Raw genomic sequence first — 19,090 nt, forward strand, 5'->3', positions numbered from 1 at the left:
TACGTGACAACCCTTACTAGTTGGCTGTGTCGGGTGGTGGCGGGTTCTAACGACACATTTATATATGTACGCGATCTAACCCAAAACACCTCTATTATATAGGTAGGCTGTTGTCAGACGGTAACTTTCCCACTGTGCTGGGTAAGAGACCTCCCCCAAATATTTCCTCCATTCTTTCCTTTTCTTGGTTTGTTCATGTCCAGCCATGCCCACCAAACTCTTTGATTTCATCCTCGCTGCCGCCATCCCTTGCATCGTAACATAAAGCGTCAGGCCAGAGATAATTGCCTCAAAGGCGGTGATTATTTTCTTTGATCTGTGCTTATGTGCCACTGCCGCAGCAGTCACTTAAAATGTTTCATATTTATCATTACTCCGATGCGTAAGCTTAAATAAGCTTGAGGTACGCATCACAGCGTATACCGCATGCATTGTGGAGATGAGCTGCTTTTTCCCAAAGTGTAGCGGATGTGTACCGTGGGTGGATAAGGTGTCTGCCGCAGGGCGTAATTAAGAGCTCACTTCCATAGAGATGACAGGGAATGTGTCAGTATCGCACATAGCGCTGGTTGCTGCCACAGAGGCAACGCGAGGCAATGGGGATAGAGGGGACGTGTGGTAAAACCCGGGAACCTTCTCGTGAGTTCTAGAAGGGGAGCGTGGCCAAAGGCAGAGAGGGGGCCACGCTAGGTGGATACAAGGGGGACCCCGAGCGAAGGTTGGGGGCTGTTGTTGGGAGTGGAGTCGTCGTGCTGCTGGGGTCCTCGTCACCGTCTTCACCTCGTCGGTGTTGTTGGTCAGGCAGCCTGTTAGCTGTCCTGACCATAGTCTAGTTGACTCTCGTACCTGTGAGGGCTGTAATAAATATAGTGCCTCCTACTGTAGTGTGCCCGAGTCAGTGTTTCTTAAGTCTTCCGTTTAAACAAAATATCCAATTGAAAATATCTTCTTACATCTCTTCAAAACTAAACTAAAACTAAACTTTCTATATTTTTTCATTTTAGCAGCTCAAGCCCACTGAGCTATGCAGCTCTTTTTCAGAAGTGACCTGGCCCACAAATGATAGCTCAACGAAGTGGCTTATCACGTGGACATTTATAGCAGCCAAATACTCTATGAACACGTGACGTTGCTTCTGAATTATAACATTCTGCCTCGTGGCAACCGTGCGGGGCACGATGAGGACAAACGGGCCTCCGTTGCCCTCACGTCAGCAGCACGGCGGTCAGTGCCAGGAAATCCACCGTGCGATGTGACTCCCATCCTGCAAGTGATGCGCGATCAAATATAACTCACCAGTAACATGGTGCGATCGACTTAGCATTGTAATATGCTAACATTGAAAGAGGGTGGAGCGGTGGTGGCACGGTGGTTGGCATGTTTCGCCATGAACCCAGTGCGACTTGGGTTTCAATTTATGACCATCCTGATATCGGTGGCGAGTGCCCTCTCTGAAGCCAGTCCTGAGTCCGCATTCAACAATCCGCAGTGAACAGTTTGGTGAAGTAAAGTGAAACACCCCCCCCCCCTCCACATTACTGATAATTCATGAGAAGGACTGTAAATGAATTCACATATGTTATTAATATTGAAACACAAACTGTGGTGGGTCGATTAAACACATCTCATTCAACCGCCACCACCGCCCCATTTCATTTCCGCTATCATTCGTCCCAAGGTGGTTCGTGTGCATCACCAAAGGGTCATCCTTTGGCACAGACTCTGGTGCAATTAATTAAATGGGGCCCGCTGTATAATTACCCCACCCTGCTCAGCGCAGCCCCGCGGGCCCTGACGCAGTTGCGCCGCCTGCACCCTCGATAGCTGCGCCACTGCTACGTGCACCCCCACGCGCACCCCCACGCGCACCCCCACGCGCACCCCCACGTGCACCCCTATGGTGCACACCCAGTGTGCTCAACGTGCTGCCTTTCCATTTGGCAGGTGGTCAGATTCCTCGTTTTACGGCGTGCAAACGATCACTTGCCGCTGCATTGCCACGATTTGCGAGGGGATAAAAAGATGCTTATTGGAAGCGTGCGAGGTGCAATAATGAATGCCTCCTTACCCCAGGCCTGCAACAAAGGAATGGTTTCGCAGCTCTCACACCACGGATCGCCAGTAAAATCGCACGCACATGCTCACTCTGAAATTAGCGTTGCTCAGCAGCAAGGGCTGTTAGCATGGCATCATGAAGTATCACTGGTGGCGCACTTGCACTGATGCACTCACTGTGCGTTTTACAAACAGGGATGAAGGATTCATATTCTTAGGTTTTTTAGGTAAAGTCACGTAGGTAAAACATTTAAATTAATAAAAGTAAAATAAAAATAAAATAAAAATCACGACGTTTCGGAGGCAACACAAGCTTCTGTCTTCAGGTGGAACCGTCACAGCACTATACAGCTATCGTGCAGCTATCGTGCTGTGACGGTTCCACCTGAAGACGGAAGCTTGTGTTGCCTCCGAAACGTCGTGATTTTTATTTTATTTTACTTTTATTAATTTGAAATTTTTACCTACGTGACTTTACCGAAAAAACCTAAGAATATGAATCCTTGCAGTCACGAAAGCTTCAAATCTAGAATTAAGGGATGAAGGAAACAGCAAAAGCCCTGCAGCTGCTCGCTCACGCCACTGCTGGCTGAAGGACCTCCACTAAAGGGAGCTAGAGAGAAGAGCCCCTGTTGATAGAGTAGTTGGCCTACTTGCCAGATGTCTTGAAAGAGGTCGGAGTACCCATCGCTTTACCCCACCGCATGCAGTCTGCCGATCAACTAACTGTGGTGGATCCATTTATAATGCTGCTGGGTGCGTGGAGTTGGGGGTTTTGGGGGTGGTGGTGGCGGCGACTTATTCAACTTTTGCACCATTCTCTCAACTGCCGCACCGGTGAATCGAATTCGAACCGAGGGGGGACCTCTGGATTGCGAACCGTTGTACCGCGGCAGCGGCAGCAGCCGAGCCAGGCGGCGCTGGAAAACGAAACCTCGGTCAGCGGCAGCAGCGACAAGAAAAAAAAATCTCGGCCCCAGTTGTAGAAGGACCTTCAGATTGAGAGGATGTTCAAGTGCCAAAGGAGTTAAGATTCTTCGTTGATAACGATCAAGTTGAAACACACGCTCTGCATTAGCTTAAGGGTCACTCAAAGGAAAATCGATTATTGGGAACGCTGAGAGCTTTGCCTCGTGAAGTGAGACTGTGTCAACACCCCCCCACACACCGCTGCGTTTTCATACCGAGAACATTTTTGTGCTTTTGTTAAAAAAAAAAATTCTAATACCGCCCACAAATGCCTGGGTTTTAATCTCTGCAAGCAACTAATTAATTTTTTTACGTGTAAAATTGGAGGGCGCCAAACGCTGCAATATCACGTTACTTTAATTAACAGCGTGTCCTTCAAGCTACATTTAGATTATTTTCTTCCCCCTCCGTGTCAAATTGCAGCGAATGTTTCTTAACTGCTGTGCATCGTTAATGGCATGTGTTTGTTAGGGTAACAACGTAACTCGGTGTGCTGACCAATGCACCACAACTCCCGCCCCAGTTCTAGTTCTAGTACTCGTGCACACTCCTCCTGTATACTACTAAATAACATTGATCACGTGGCCTTCATTGTTTGCTTGCTGTGGTAGCAAGCGCCTTTGTTGAGCATTTAGCACATAGTATTATTATTATCATTATGATTGTGATTGTTTACCCAGGAAATCCTCAGCCTCAAGGGCGTCCTGCCAAGTTTTCACAGTCGGGGTCGACATTTGCTATTTGTCATCCAATTTAAGTAATTAGAGGTGCCACGGTGGCGACATGTTAACTACTACTTTACCTGGTGTACAGGAGTTCGTGGGTTCTATCCCGACCCTGACGCCTGCATATTTGGAGTTTGCGTGTTCTCCCCGTGGTCGCGTGGATTTTTCTTCCGGTCGTCCGGTTTTGTTCCCTCCACGTTTTAGAATCAACGTCATGCGTTTAGAGTGTTTGGCTGCTAGAAATTTCCACATTGGTGATAATTCACTAAGTTGAGCTTGCATCTGTGGCCAGATCATTTCTGAAAAACAGCTTCATAGCTCAGTGGGCATTGCCTGGTGAAATAAAAATGGCTTCGTTGAAAATAGGGGGAATAATGTATAAACTCCAGAGGCGCCTGGGTTGGCAATTGAACTCAGGCCCCTCTTGCACCACCCCGCCTTCCCCATCGCAATCAAATACTGTGGTGCGCTGAAAGCTTTTCCAAAGGTCCCCTTTCACCTCACGGAATGTTAATCTCACTGAATGCAGACGTGCCACGCAACCAAATTAATTACCCCTAGCTCTTGTTCCTGCGGAAAAAAATATAAATATATTTGCCATTTAAAGGTGTCTATCGTGCTGACAGGTGCAGGCAATTATCGCGGAAAAAAGAAGAAGCTCGTTTTCACCGAGGACATTAAGCGCCGCATTAAATCCATCATCGTGGCCCCGGTGTGTTTTGTTCACTGGCGGCGCGGCGATATATGTTAGCGCACCGCCGTGCAAGTTGAGATTGATGCGGCTGGGCTACCCGCACGGATCGTGAATGCACGGCACGCCTACAAGCAAGCGGACGTATTGGCGGTACACTGGTGCAGCGTAACACACCGGTCCTCAGTAAACGGTCTAAAATCAACATTTTAACGAACATTCGTCTTCCGACTGCTTGGACATCACGAGAACTGATTTTGACGCACCACCTCCACCCCGCAAGATTTTCTGACCACGGTTGTGAATCGCGGGAAAATAAAAAATGTTTGTTTTTTTTTATACCGCGCACCGGTGTACCGCCAATACGTTCAACTGCTTACTTTGCTTGCTTGCCGATTAACGCATTGCAGCAATGAGCACGAGAACTGGAAGTGGCACGATTTCCCTTGCTTGCAGGTAAACACAGGAACGAAGCGCACTCGTCGCTTTAGGGTGCAGTGCTCTGTGCTCGGTAGAGGTGCGGTGTATGAAGCCAGCCAAATGCACTTCTGAGCATGCGATCCACAAGACACCGGGTCCTGCGGGGCCCTTCCGATGTGTTCGCGGGTTGTTACCGCTTGTTGTTCGGCACGATGCCCGATTTTTCTTATCCACGCGCTCCCTCGGTCGGAGCTACGCAAGGGACTGAAGTGAGGGCGACACGAACACGCATCAGAGGGCTGTGTAGCACAACCGCTCGCATCTCTGGGCTCAAAGTCCAAATGTCTCGCATGGCGGAGCCATGAATCCTGTTTGGTAGGCAGGTGATCAGTATAACCACTGAGACTTTAAACGTCTCTATTTGGAAGTCAAATCGTTGCTGAACCAGCAACGATTTGACGAAGTACTCTCCTCCACTATAACGCTGTCCACTTGGATAATTACATTCTGCGAGGAATACAGTTATTACACTGCGTGCGCAGCATCAGCATGCGAGAGCGGGCCAAAGATCAAATATCTTCTACCGGGGCTCTCTGGTCAGTGTTTTCTGGTTACTGACGTCTGCTGCCCTTTCCTATGCGATGTGAGTCCGCGTCGATGGCACACATCGCTGCCACTCATCTCCAAAGTCAGCAGAGGCCGACCTTTATCATTTGAGGCCAGACACGTGCCACCACCGCTGATGTCAATGCTGCTGAAGTGTAACTTTTGCCATCATTTGCCTCTCTCTTACCTTTGCCGCACTCCCATCCCCACTCCCCATTCGTCTTTCATCCTCCCCCACACCCATTGTTTTCTCTCACAGTCCGAGCTGCTGTTGCAACACCAGGCCAACCCCTGCATCGTCAACAACAACAATAAGACGCCCCTCGACCTGGCCTGTGAGTTCGGACGTCTGAGGGTGAGTGGACGCCTGCTGCATTGGCAGACACGGATATGTCAAAACACACCGGACCATTGTATGTATGTTGAACCTCTTTCGCACCGTATGTAGCCCACCGTGCTAATCGGAGGTGCGGGGGAAGGACAATGAACTAAACACTGAAAGCAGTTCTACAGAAATGAGTTTTCATTCTAGATGATTGAACAGGGCAAAGCTCCAGTGGCTTCCTAATATCAGAAGGAGGAGCATTCCAGACGGCCACAGATGCGCATCTGAAAGCACGCAAAATGTGAAGGATGCCACGTGTTCTTTCACGTCCATGTCAGCTGCAGAAGCAGCATCAATCCCCCATGGAAGCACCACGTGGCTATGAGAGCTGAACTCGACTTTTTAACTGGTTCAGTGGCAAGCGCGCGCTAACCTAGATTCTCCACGACATCTCAATGCCCGCTCTGCAAATGCACTTTGATGCAGGAAGCCCAGGCATACGGATGAGATGACAACAAGTGAGGATTTCATCTGCTTTGTGGGTATCAATCATCGGTGGTGGTGTTCTTTGAAGATGAACATGAACACAAAAAAGCATATGTGTGTTGTACCATGGCCGGGAAGCGCCATTGAAAAATGTATCAATGTGGCCTTGCGGTCAGCTATCACAGGAGTTCCCTTGAGACTGCCGTCTGAAGGAAACCTCGTTAAGCAAAGTGCAAAGGCTTCTGGAGATCGAGGCGGCCTCGACTGCCCTAGTATCAGAACAGGGGTGGACATTTCTTTACATTTACAGTGCCATCCAGTGGGTTCAGAGAAAATGTTAGAACTGAGAAGCCTTTAAAACGTTAATTCTCCCGATGGGGGTTCAAGATAATCATCAGGCCGCGTCACACGTGAGGTTCGGGAGGGAGACTCGACGGATACCTTCTTGCGCAGGTCCATCTGGGAAGGTAACAGGCTTCCAATTCAGTTCGTATCTTATCTTAATGTAATGTATGTAGCGCCGTAACCAAGGCGCTATATATTGATCGAGTTTTGTACATGTCGTCTGAAAAGGAAGAAGAAAAATAGGTGTTAATATGATACAAGATGAAATAATAGCTTGAAAAATAAACGATCAAAAAGTTGTTAAGATAAATTAAACAACCCTACGTGTCCTGGCTTTTGAGCCAGCCCATATATATCCCCGTACATGGACGACGTGCTGATGGTGGGCAGTGTCTCAGTCAGAGCTGGCACGGGTGAACGAGCCAGTGACATGTCGCACTGCGAGCTGGGAAGCTGCTTCAGGAGCTGGCTTGGCTTTCTGAAGAGTCCTGTTCGGGACAAAGCTGGGGAGCTTTGGCGGCAGTGGGCAGGCTGACGGACAGAAAGGTGGCCGTGGCCCAGACCTGTTTGGCCCTCTTGGGGACAGTTGCTTCAGAAAAACAGGCTTGGCGTAAGTGGCTCAAGTCAAGTGTTGTGAGTGGTAAAATCAATTTAGATCACTGAATCTTGACGCATTCTTTCATCCCTGTTAAATGTTAAATGTATAAAACACAGCAATTTGGAGGGCAGCTCATCTAGGAGCGAATTTAAAAGAGTAAATTGATGACAAATTTAATTTCTAATTGACGTTCGTCTTCGCACGCTATTTGCGACGAGTCGCTGCTTGCTTTTTTTTATTCAACAGCTGGAAATTAAAGCTCTGTGCGAGAGCATTTTGCCCGCTGGATCTGCGTCAAAGCAATGTGACCTCACAAGGCCTCCTCTTTTAATTGACTCGCTTCGCTTATCGGGCAGTGGGATGTTTTAAAGCGACGTCGATCAATCCCCCATTGAAGGCACCGGAGTGTGAAGGTTGCGCGCGGTAAAAAAAAAAACGAGCCTCGCCTGCGAAAAACGACCGCCGGCCTTGAGCGTGTCTATTTTTTTAGCCGCCCGGGTTTGGGTGCCGGTTTAGAATCGCGGCGGCGCCATCCAAAAAAAAAACTGGGGGATGGGGGGGGTTGAGGGGGACGAAGATTAAGGGGCAGCTTCCTTTTTTCTTCTTCTGAAAATGTCCACTCTCGCTCGCCGCCCCCGACTTGCAACGGGGCTCTCCCCTGACCCTCCGCTCGCCGGCTGAAATGGAAAGTTGTCCATTTAGACGCCGGCGTGCACGGATATAGGATTGGCCTCGTGTGTGCCCTGCTGCCGCTTATTTTGAAGGTCCCCCTCCGGGAGGCGCGGCATTGCGAACCTCTCCAATTAATGTCGCACTTATAGATCAGGCAAGTGTGCCCCCGTTGATTGTTATCAATCGTGAACGGTCTCGGGGGACCTCCGCTCGTCGTGAGGGAGGTTCTGTTGAAGGAACGTGCTTTTAACAACAACAGAAACAATCGAGTGTCGTTTTTTGATTGCTTATATTTAAAAAGGAGCATTCTATTCTGTCTACTCTTATTCACGATGGCAATATGCTCCGGAGCTAAATGCCATTGCTGGATTCTGCTAACCGTGACAGGAGGTCTTCAGGAGAGAGTTAATGTGTAGATTTGAAGCTTTCGTGACTACAAGGCATCATATTCTTAGGTTTTTTCGGTAAAGTCACGTAGGTAAAACATCAAAATTAATGAAAATAAAATAAAATAAAAACAAAAATCACGACGTTTCGGAGGCAACACAAGTCTCCGTCATCAGGTGGGACCGTCACAGCCGAATTAGCTGCATCAAGTGATGCAGCTAATTCATCAAGTGATGCAGCTAATTCGGCTGTGACGGACCCACCTGATGACGGAGACTTGTGTTGCCTCCGAAACGTCGTGATTTTTGTTTTTATTTTATTTTATTTTCATTAATTTTGATGTTTTACCTACGTGACTTTACCGAAAAAACCTAAGAATATAGAGTTAATGTGGTTTGGCTAATCCTCCTTTGAAGGAGTGCATATTACAGTGCCTTACTATAGTTTGGGTTGCATGTCTAGGATCACACTGTTGTGATTTGTCTTTAATGTATATCTATGGGTCTCTATGAGCTTGCTATATGGTCCACAGTTTGGATATCATGGCCACAATCGCAATACTGTGGCTTTATTTTAATTGTCCATTCATGAAGGAGATGTGCACATCGGCCTGTTGATGTTCTGATGCGGTTGATGGTTCCACCAGTGTTTGTGAAGGGGATTATCAAAGCCAAGACGTGTGTCAGTTGAAATCCATTCCCTTCCATGAAATAGCAAATTTCCCTCTCAAGTACCGGCTGGAGGCTCGAGGGGAGTGCAACGCCATGATGGGTTTCACGTTCGCACCCCGTGGGCCGAGTGCCGAGCAAAGCTCCAGCAACGTGCGGCTCCCACCGCCACGTGCCACATTTCACATCATGGTGCCCTTGCCTGACGAGCAGAGACGCGCATACCCTAGACGTGTGGGCGCCGCAGTGGTGAGATGTTAACTCCCTCGCCTGGTCTACAAGAGGTCAATCCCGAACCTGACGCCTGCTGTATATTGGGGGTTTGCATGTTCTCCCCGTGAGTGCTTGGATATTTCTCCAGGTCCTACGGTTTTGCCCTCCACATTTAGAATCAACATGTGTTAAATGTCCACGTGGTAAGCCACTTCGTTGAGCTATCATTTGTGGCCAGGTCGCTTCTGAAAAAGAGCTACATAGCTCAGTGGGCCTTACCTGGTAAAATAAACAAAAAGTTAATAGTTAGTTAGTCGGAGTGCTTCTGTGGATATGATCCGTGGCTGCTATGCCGCTGTAACCAATGGCTCGGGATTCTAGACTTGATGTGTAGGGGCGGTTTTCCCCGAGTTTCATTAAAGGCGCCCTCCACCCCTCAGCCACACATCTGTCAAGAGAGCGCACAGAATAGTGGGACATTATTGAGATCATTGGCGGAGCCAGTGGGAGGGGGGGGGGGCACGTGCATCCCCAATGATCCGATCGAAATCCCTAATTTCGATCGGATCATTGGGGTTTATTAGTAATAAATCGGCATTTTGCGACCCCCACTGCCACTGTGTAGCATATTGTTACGTGCCAGGGACTCTATTATTGGCAATAAGTAATGGCAAAGCAGTTATAAGTGACTCACAGAATTGTGCACAGTTGCGTATACAGAACACAACTTACCTGAGGGCATTCGCTTTCAGCGAGCGCGATGCCGATCACACAACGCGGTTCGAATTCAACCCTCGATCGACGGCTGCGCCATCGCCGCACACGCGTCGAATAAAAATCAAAGGTCCTAACTGACTAACAACTCCTATCATTTTTTATTGCTGGAGGGGTTGCCCCCCCTCTACCTGAAAATCCTGGCTCCGCCATTGATTGGGATAGAAGAGGCATATATAGTGGGGGTGGTTTTTTTTCTTTCCCAAGAGTCAAAGACAGAGGAGAAGAGGAGGGTCTTGAATCTGGACTTGCAAAAGGGGCATCGGCTTTACAGAATTCGCGGCCGTCAGGGGCTCAGCTATTGGGGGTGGGTATGTGGCAGCAGCGTTATGTGACACGCAGGGGGCCCAGTCGGCCACCAGCGGGGCCCCCGAATCCACAGATAAACAAGTAAAACAATCTTCAGGAAAAAAATAACAATAATACATAGTTATAGCCTACGTATTATTCTATACGGGTGTAATAAACGACTGGACCACGATGTCTGGCTCAGTGTCCTTTATTATTCGGTTCGTGCTGTACACCCACACGGCTGTCTTTACTCTGTAGCTTCTCCACGGTGCTGACTCCAATGTCGGCCCGATCCACAACAGCAGCTCCGCTGCTGTTTCTCTCACACAGCCCCCCTTGGCTGTACTCTCTGCTGCTCTTCTCCCTCCGCAGCTCTCACAGCTTCTTGCTCTCTCTCTCTCTCTCTCCGCAGCTCCTCCTGGCAGCCACACCGCTGCCTCTAACAAGCAGCCCCCTCTCTCTCTCTCTCCGCAGCTCCTCCTGGCAGCCACACCGCTGCCTCTAACACGCAGCCCTCCTGGCTGTCTCCTCCCCAGCTGCACACCACTCCGCAGCTTCCTCTTATCTTCGGGGTTGGCTCCCGATCGCCGTCGGCGCCCCCCCTCTCCACACTTGCCCGCGTGGCCTCACTCTTTTCCGCTCACACCCCGACTACCTTCCCCTTCCGGTTTACCCGCTTAAAGCCCCGAACCTTACCCCCACGTCACATGACTCCACCCCCCGTGACGTCACCTCCGGAAGGTCGCTTACGCCCGCATTACACCACCCTCCCCCGTAGAAAAATCCCAGCCGACCTCGGCTGACCAATAGCAAATCGTAATGCGGCGAACCGAGCTTCCCCCCCTAAAGGACACTAAGCATATAATGTAACAACAAGAACAACAACAACGCAATGAACATCAACGATCGTACAAAAGCATGCAATAAATACAACTGTAAGAAAAAAATAACAAGACAGCAACAATCAACGAAACGTAAGCGATTTGGAACGTGTGCGGGTCGCCGGCCCGTCCCGGACGGTCGGCGGCCCACTCGCAGAACGGGAACGCGATGAAAGTCGAGGAATGACAGGGGGTAATCCCCCTGTCGCAGCTGGAAGTCCACCGACGTCCCGTGTCCCTAAAGAGTTAGTCTTGGGCTTGTCCTGTGACCGTGCCCGCAGCTGGGTCGGAAGGGCTGCAGGGCTCGAAGGTCCCGCAGACCTGGCAGGCGTCCTCCGAGCAGGGCCCCTCGTCCCCCGCAATGTCACGGCCGGCCTGTCTGGAACAGGTACGACAGGCGCTCCAGCGAGATCAATGGACGCAGGCAGGGGAGAGTCAGCAGCAACAGACCCCGGCAAGGCAACATTGGGGGATGACGCATCATGTAAGGGAGCAACATATGGTTTCAAGCGCGACGTATGCACAACCCAGCGACGAGACCCAATCTGGACGCGTGCTGTCTGTGGGTTGGGAACCGCAATGAGGCGTACGGGACCATGCCAGGGTTTGTGCAATTTCGGCGAGGTCCCCGGACGTACCTGTGGACAATGAAGCCAGGCTAGGTCCCCAACCTTCCAAGGGCACTCCCCCTCAGACCGTCGCGCATATCGCTCGTTCCGGGCCTGGGCTTTGGCCGTAGCCACGCGGGCATTCTCCCGCGCCTCCGTGACTCGGCGAACCGTGTCCTGAATGTATTCAGGAAGTGGTTTACGAGGTCCCTTCACCCCAGTTCCCAATTGCACATCCACCGGCGGCACGTTTTCCCGACCATACATAAGGTAAAACGGCGAATATCCTGTAGCCGCATGAGGCGTCATCCTGTACGCCGAAAGCACCCCGGGGATGTGCAGATCCCAATCTGATTGTTGTTCACTCACGGTGTGGCAAAGCATGGCAGACAATGTCCTGTTCAGCCGTTCAACCATACCATCCGTCTGCGGATGGTATGGGGATGTCCGTACTTTCTTAGTCCCAAGGCCCGCGCACACTTCCGCCAATAATTTAGAAGAGAAATTCCTGCCCTGGTCCGTGAGGAGTCTCTCAGGCGCCCCCTTATCCATAATATACCCAAACAAAAAGGCGTCGGTAATGGCCGCGGCCGACTGATCGGGCAACGGCCAGGCCATCGGCCAACGGGAGAGGTACTCAACCCCTACCAGCAAATATTTATTACCCCTCGCCGATGGTGGAAAAGGTCCCAATATGTCCAGTGCCACCAATTCATTGACTCGAGACACCTGAATCGACTGGAGAGGCGGCACGTAAGGATGTTTCGGCGGCTTACGTTGTGCACACGCAGGGCACGCGCGCACGTGCCCTACGACATCTGTCGCCATGCCGTGCCAAAAATAATGACGTTGCAACGTCAACAAGGTCTTCTGCACCCCTAAATGTAAGAGAGTGTCACAATGGAGGGTTCTAATCAACTCGAACCGCAAGGACGTTGGTACCACCAGGCGCCAACGTTCCTGGAACCCCTCCCGCCACATAAGCAGACCATCTCGGAGAGCGGTTTGCGGCCCCACAGCCGTACTCGGACTCCCATCGTCCTTAGCAGACCGCTTCCGCAAGGACACCAATGACTCATCCATCATCTGTTCCCGGATCCAGACAGACCGCGGCAGATTCAAAACCCCGTCAGCCGGTCCCGGTTCCATCGGAGTGTCCGACTTCTCGACGGCCAACGTGAGCGGCTGAGGGGGGTTTGGAATCGGCGAACACCTATGCGTCCCCGACTCACATTTACAAGGGGCGCGCCGCGGTAATCTGGAAAGTGCGTCAGCGTTCGCATGGCGCACTCCCTTCCGATGTTGAATTTGGAAGGAAAATTCCTGTAGCGTGTCCAACCAACGTGCCAACTGTCCGGATGGCTGGTCAATTTTAAGGGCATATTGCAAGGCCGCATGATCCGTACGCACAATAAAAGAACGACCGTAGAGGTATGGTCGAAATTGCCGTAGGAAAAAAACAACCGCCAATAGTTCTCTGCGAGTGACACAGTAGCGGGTTTCCGCAGGAGACAAGACTCGGCTACCATACGCCACGACACGCTCTACACCCCCTTTAGACTGTGATAACACCGCCCCAATACCTGTGTCACTCGCGTCCGTATCAAGAATGAATGGGTGATCGAAATCGGGATAATCCAATGTTGGGGCCGTGGCCAATAGATCACGCAGACTCCGAAAGGCCGCCTCCTCCGGCTGTCCCCAAACAAACTTCCGTCCTTTACCCGTAAGGAGATGCAAAGGCCTCGCAATCGTCGCAAAACCCGGCACGAATCTTCGGTAATACGAGGCAAATCCCAAAAACCGCCGAACATCCCCCACGGTGGCCGGAGTCGGCCAATCCCGGACGCACGCCGTCTTTTCCGGATCCGTGGACACTCCCTCAGCGCTCACAATGTGCCCCAAATAGCGGACGGACCGTTGCAGTAGGTGACATTTCTTTGGTTTGAATTTCAATTTGGCAGAACGCATCCTCGTGAACACTGTCTCCAGCCGCGTCAAATGTTCATCGAATGTGCGGCTGAAGACAATGATATCGTCCAAATATATAAGACATGTCTCCCACTGCAACCCCGTCAAAACGAGCTCCATCAATCTTTGAAATGTAGCAGGGGCCGCATTCAATCCCATCGGGAGACAGTTGAATTGAAATAACCCCTGCGGCGTACGGAATGCGGTTTTCTCCCGTGAGGACTCGTCAAGGGGAAGCTGCCAAAATCCCGAAGAGAGGTCCAGTGTGGAAAAGAACTTAGCCCCCGACAATGCGTCGAGGGAGTCATCCATACGCGGCAGGGGGTACGCATCTGCCACCGATATCTTATTCAATTTGCGGAAATCAACACAAAATCGCAATTTGCCATCCTTCTTCTTAACCAAGACGACTGGAGCGCCCCATGGGCTGTTAGATGGCGATATAATGTCCGCAGCCAACATGTCTTCCACTGCCCCCCGTACGTGTTCTCGCTCCGCAGGACTCATCCGATGCGAATTTAATCGAATAGGGGCAGCATCGCCCGTCTCAATGTGATGGTAAAGCAAGGAAGTGCGGCCCAAATCCAAATCATCGGAGCTGAACACGTCGGAATATGTCAACAACAATTTACGCAGCGCACCACGTTGCTCCATGGACAGGGAAGAATTTTCGTCACATAATTGAGCAACCCAACGATCATCCGAACTCCTTGGCTCGGAAACCCCAGCAACAACTCCCCGGCTATGTGGACAATCATGGGTCGCAAACGCCGTAGTGGCATGTGCCACAACCGTACCGGCCGGGACACGGACGTTTTCTCCCCCCGCATTAAGCACCTGTAAAAACGGTAATTGATCCGGCCGGACGATGGTCTGTGCCCCCACTAACGCCAACCCGGTTGTTATCGTGGCGGACGGTGACAACAAGACCCCTACTGCTCCTAGCCGATCAGGCAGGGGCTTCCGATACCGCAAGGGTATAAGCATCTGTGTACCAGGTGGGATGTCCACAGATGCGACGGACAGCGCCTGCACTTGTACGGCCGAAGCAGGTCGCCCCCAGGGCGACGGCAGAAACGAGATTTGACGGCCCCCCGGCAGTTCAATACAATTCTCATTGATTTTGATCAAAATGGGCATCTTAGCCAAAAAATCGGTGCCTAACAAACAAGGAACCGCCAAAGATCTCGATATCAACACAACACCCGAGGCCGACACATCCCCAATAGATATCTTAGCATCCACCTGACCCACGATACCCATGCTACCCCCGTTCGCAGCGACGCACGACCCATAAACCGGACGCACAGCCCGCGACGGAATGCCCAACAGATGGAAAATGACATCCGATATAATAGTCGCAGACGCGCCCGAGTCGACCAAAATGCGCACGTCCACACCTTGTATGGACCCCGGTACAGTGGACGAACCCGTAGCGGCCGCGACAACTCTCCGTGCCAATTTGCGCCACTGCGTAACTGAATGACAAGGCCCCGTCGATGGCCTTTCTTTAACAACAACAATAGGATCGCGCAACACAGGTGGTGGGTGAGGTGGAAAGCCTTGCCGAGTGTCTGGTGCGTGCCGACATGCCTGTTTCGGAGGATCTTTAGCCGACTTGACCGGTGCCGAGGCCTCCTGCTGCGGCGAAGCCGGGAAGCGGGCCCAGCAGTCTCTGGCGTAGTGGCCCCTACGCCCGCAGCGGAAACATTCGGCCTCGTTGCGCCGAAGCGCAGGCCTCGCCTCCTGACGGCCCCGTTCTGGTAGCACCGCGCGCGGTCTCGGCCCGCCGCGTCCCGTCCATGGAGCGGAGGCGGCCGTCAGTTGTTGAGGGCCCCGGTCATCCGGAACATAGACGGCCTGCGCAGGGTTCCACCCCAGCGCCTCCTCTTCTTTGACGGGCTCCCCCGTCCACGCCGTCACTTGTTTCCAGCGACGGAGGTTGAATTGCGCATCGAGACACTTAGCAGCCATCCGGGAAGTTAGCTTCTCATGCCCACACACAGGCATGGGGATCCCTAGATCCCGAGACAGCTCCAACATTTTCCCTAATATGAGAGGCTCCAGCAGGTCCTGTGGCGTCTCAGGATAAGCTGCCATGGCCAGCTCCAGCACCGCACCCCTGAACGCCACGGGCGACTCCTCTGGTGCTCGTTGTCGTTGAGCGAATCGCCGATGCGCATCATCTGGTGGCTCATAAGCATCGGCCATTTCTTGAAAAACACCACATAAAGTTGCCTTCTTATCGGTCGCTATGGAACGGAAGAATCGGACAGATTCGTCGTCCAGGAGAGTCGGCAACACCTCCAAAGCCTCCGCATCGGTCCATCTTGCTGTGCGTACCGCCGCCAAGAAGCGGCAGGCGAACGCGCTCCAGTCCCCACCGACGGAAAATTCTTTAACTGTTGTAAGGTGGCGACTCCGACTCCTCTTCCCGCCGTCTTCCAATGGTGGTGGTTGTGATGGCAAATTCAAAATGGCGTCGGCCCGCGGCGTGGCCAAGATGGCGGTTTGGCGCCACGGAGCGCGCAAAATGGCGGCCTCTTGCCGCGTGGGCAATGGCGGCGGCAGGACAGGCAACGTGGCGGCCCGCGGAGCACCACTTGCATCATCCATCGTCCCTGGCGCGACGAGATGGCATAGATGCGCCAGGACGTCCTTAAGTGCCTCCAGTTGTACCGCCATCGCTTGCCATCGTTGATCCGCGTCTGATGATGTCGACGGACCCGCCACCGCGCCAACATCCTCCACTCCCGTTCCCGTGGTCTCCTCAGCCGGGCTCTCCTCCACCACCCCAACAGGATCCGCGGTTGGAGGGAGTTCGTCGTCGTCGGACGAAGAAGCCGATGCAGGCGCCGGATTAACTTTCTTCCTCACTTGTTTCGACATGCCGTTGCACTTCCGACACCAGTGTAATAAACGACTGGACCACGATGTCTGGCTCAGTGTCCTTTATTATTCGGTTCGTGCTGTACACCCACACGGCTGTCTTTACTCTGTAGCTTCTCCACGGTGCTGACTCCAATGTCGGCCCGATCCACAACAGCAGCTCCGCTGCTGTTTCTCTCACACAGCCCCCCTTGGCTGTACTCTCTGCTGCTCTTCTCCCTCCGCAGCTCTCACAGCTTCTTGCTCTCTCTCTCTCTCTCTCCGCAGCTCCTCCTGGCAGCCACACCGCTGCCTCTAACAAGCAGCCCCCTCTCTCTCTCTCTCCGCAGCTCCTCCTGGCAGCCACACCGCTGCCTCTAACACGCAGCCCTCCTGGCTGTCTCCTCCCCAGCTGCACACCACTCCGCAGCTTCCTCTTATCTTCGGGGTTGGCTCCCGATCGCCGTCGGCGCCCCCCCTCTCCACACTTGCCCGCGTGGCCTCACTCTTTTCCGCTCACACCCCGACTACCTTCCCCTTCCGGTTTACCCGCTTAAAGCCCCGAACCTTACCCCCACGTCACATGACTCCACCCCCCGTGACGTCACCTCCGGAAGGTCGCTTACGCCCGCATTACACGGGTATAAAACATCCGTAACTATTTTAGTAAAAGTGAGTCGGGAGAAGGGAGGGGGCGGGCATAGTCGTATCTTGCCGTACCCCCGTTGAAATAGGTCGTTGCATCCCTGATGGCCTTGAATTTGTAATGTAATTAATAATACATAACATATTTTCAGCCATTTGTCAATGCACTGTTGGACGAAGGCTTTCCCACGCAGCATGAGTCCATGGGGATTGTTTGACCATACTTCGCCCTACTGCTTAGTGCCCCAATGGGTTAAACAGGGGGCCCAGGACCGGTTTAGATATCGCTCGTAGCTGACGTTAGCCATGGCCGTGAATCAAACACAGGTAACCGTAATTCATAGGGGCACTTGACTAACCACTGCACCGCTGCCACCCCCCAGTAATGTGCCACACATAACGAGCCTCGCTTTAATGACACCACTGCCAGGCGATATAACGCCACAATCTCACCAAATTGGGGCAATTTGGAAGCCGAGAACGCGGGGAAGTCTGGGATACAGAGCCAAAGTGTAAATCGACGTTTTTTCTCCCTCTAACGAGGCAAATCTTGTCCACATGAAATTATTTTCACCCTCCGTACACTCGGAGCAAACGGAAAATCCGCACACGTGCTTCTGCACGGCTGTCAAGTGAAGCCTGGATGTTGCGTTCGAGATGTTACGGTGGCGAGATGTTAACTACCTCGCCTGGTATTCAGGAGGTCGTGGGTTCGATTCCGACCCTGACGCCTGCTGTATATTTGCATGTCTCTCTCTCTCTTCCCGTGGTCGTGTGGATTTTTCTCCGAGTCCTCCAGTTTTTCCCTCCGCATTTATAAACATGCGTTTTAAAGTATTTGGCTGCGATACACATCTATGTGGTAAGCCACTTCGTTGAGCTATCACTTGCGGCCAGGTTGCTCCTGAAAAAGAGCTATACAGCTCAGTGGGCCTTACCTGGTAAAATTAAAAAATTGTTTAGTTTAAGTTTAGTTTCAACACTAAGAAAGATTTTGCGAAGGACCTGACGAAGTGATTGTACATTCAATAACGGATAACAACGTTACAACTAACGTACACTAATGATGGTCTACAGTTCTGTATTTTAAAATGCTTAAAGATAATGACGTAATAGACATGTTTCCTGCATTCACCAGATTATTATTCATACACTTATATTCTTAGGTTTTTTCGGTAAAGTCACGAACAAAAACCTAAGAATATGATTCCTTGCAGTCACGAAAGTTTCAAATCTAGAATTCATACACTTGTTTACCCAGGAAAGCCTCGCTGAGTCTCAAGACTTTTTCAGAAGGATCCTGCCAAGTTTTTCGTAGTCGGGTTGTACGATGTGTCCGTGTGTGGGTCTTACTTGGAAAAAAGGAAAGGAAAAAAAAGAGATTGATCAAATCAGGATGAGGCATCGTCTCCATATAAAAGGACGAACCCAGACAGGAGATGCTTTCTCCAGTCCCAGCGACCCGGGTGGGGAGGGTGGGGAGGGGCTGGGTGGGGAGGGTGGGTGGGTGGGACTGGGTGGCGGGTGGGAGGGGTGGGGCTTGGTGGGAGGGGAGGGGCTGGTCACCCCGTGGTGCCCTTATAAAACTCAACGTTTAACCTACTCACGCCGGCTTGTGCCCGCCCTCACAGACGGGCATATTTGCGGAATACACCACGCCGCCGTTGACCCTGGCCATTGACCGAGCAACCCAACGTTCCTACCAGCTCCCTCCGCAGGAATGTGTTCCGATTCTGTCTGGCGCTGCCTTCCACTGGCAATCTGTGCCTTGACCTCGCTGCCCCCTTTCTCCAAGTTCAGCTTCAGGAAACGTCTTCCCTGTGACTGACTGCTTCTTCTCTCAATAATATCCATTAAGGGCAGCCGTGGACTGTGCACGGCCCGCTGTTTTT

General features: G+C 51.7%; 1 protein-coding gene across 4 annotated transcripts in view; it reads left to right on the plus strand.

The window, feature by feature from the left end:
* Nucleotides 1-19,090, plus strand: part of LOC144944604 (caskin-1-like) — a 405,395-nt gene that overhangs the window by 310,735 nt on the left and 75,570 nt on the right. For all 4 annotated transcript variants that reach the window (XM_078872907.1, XM_078872908.1, XM_078872911.1 and 1 more), the window contains exon 5: nt 5,726-5,821. In XM_078872907.1, coding sequence (XP_078729033.1) covers nt 5,726-5,821 — 96 coding nt within the window. The remainder of the gene's footprint in view (nt 1-5,725; nt 5,822-19,090) is intronic.

The sequence above is a fragment of the Lampetra fluviatilis genome, chromosome 35 (assembly GCF_964198595.1).
Source record: "Lampetra fluviatilis chromosome 35, kcLamFluv1.1, whole genome shotgun sequence".
In the NCBI taxonomy this organism is placed as follows: Eukaryota; Metazoa; Chordata; class Hyperoartia; order Petromyzontiformes; family Petromyzontidae; genus Lampetra; species Lampetra fluviatilis.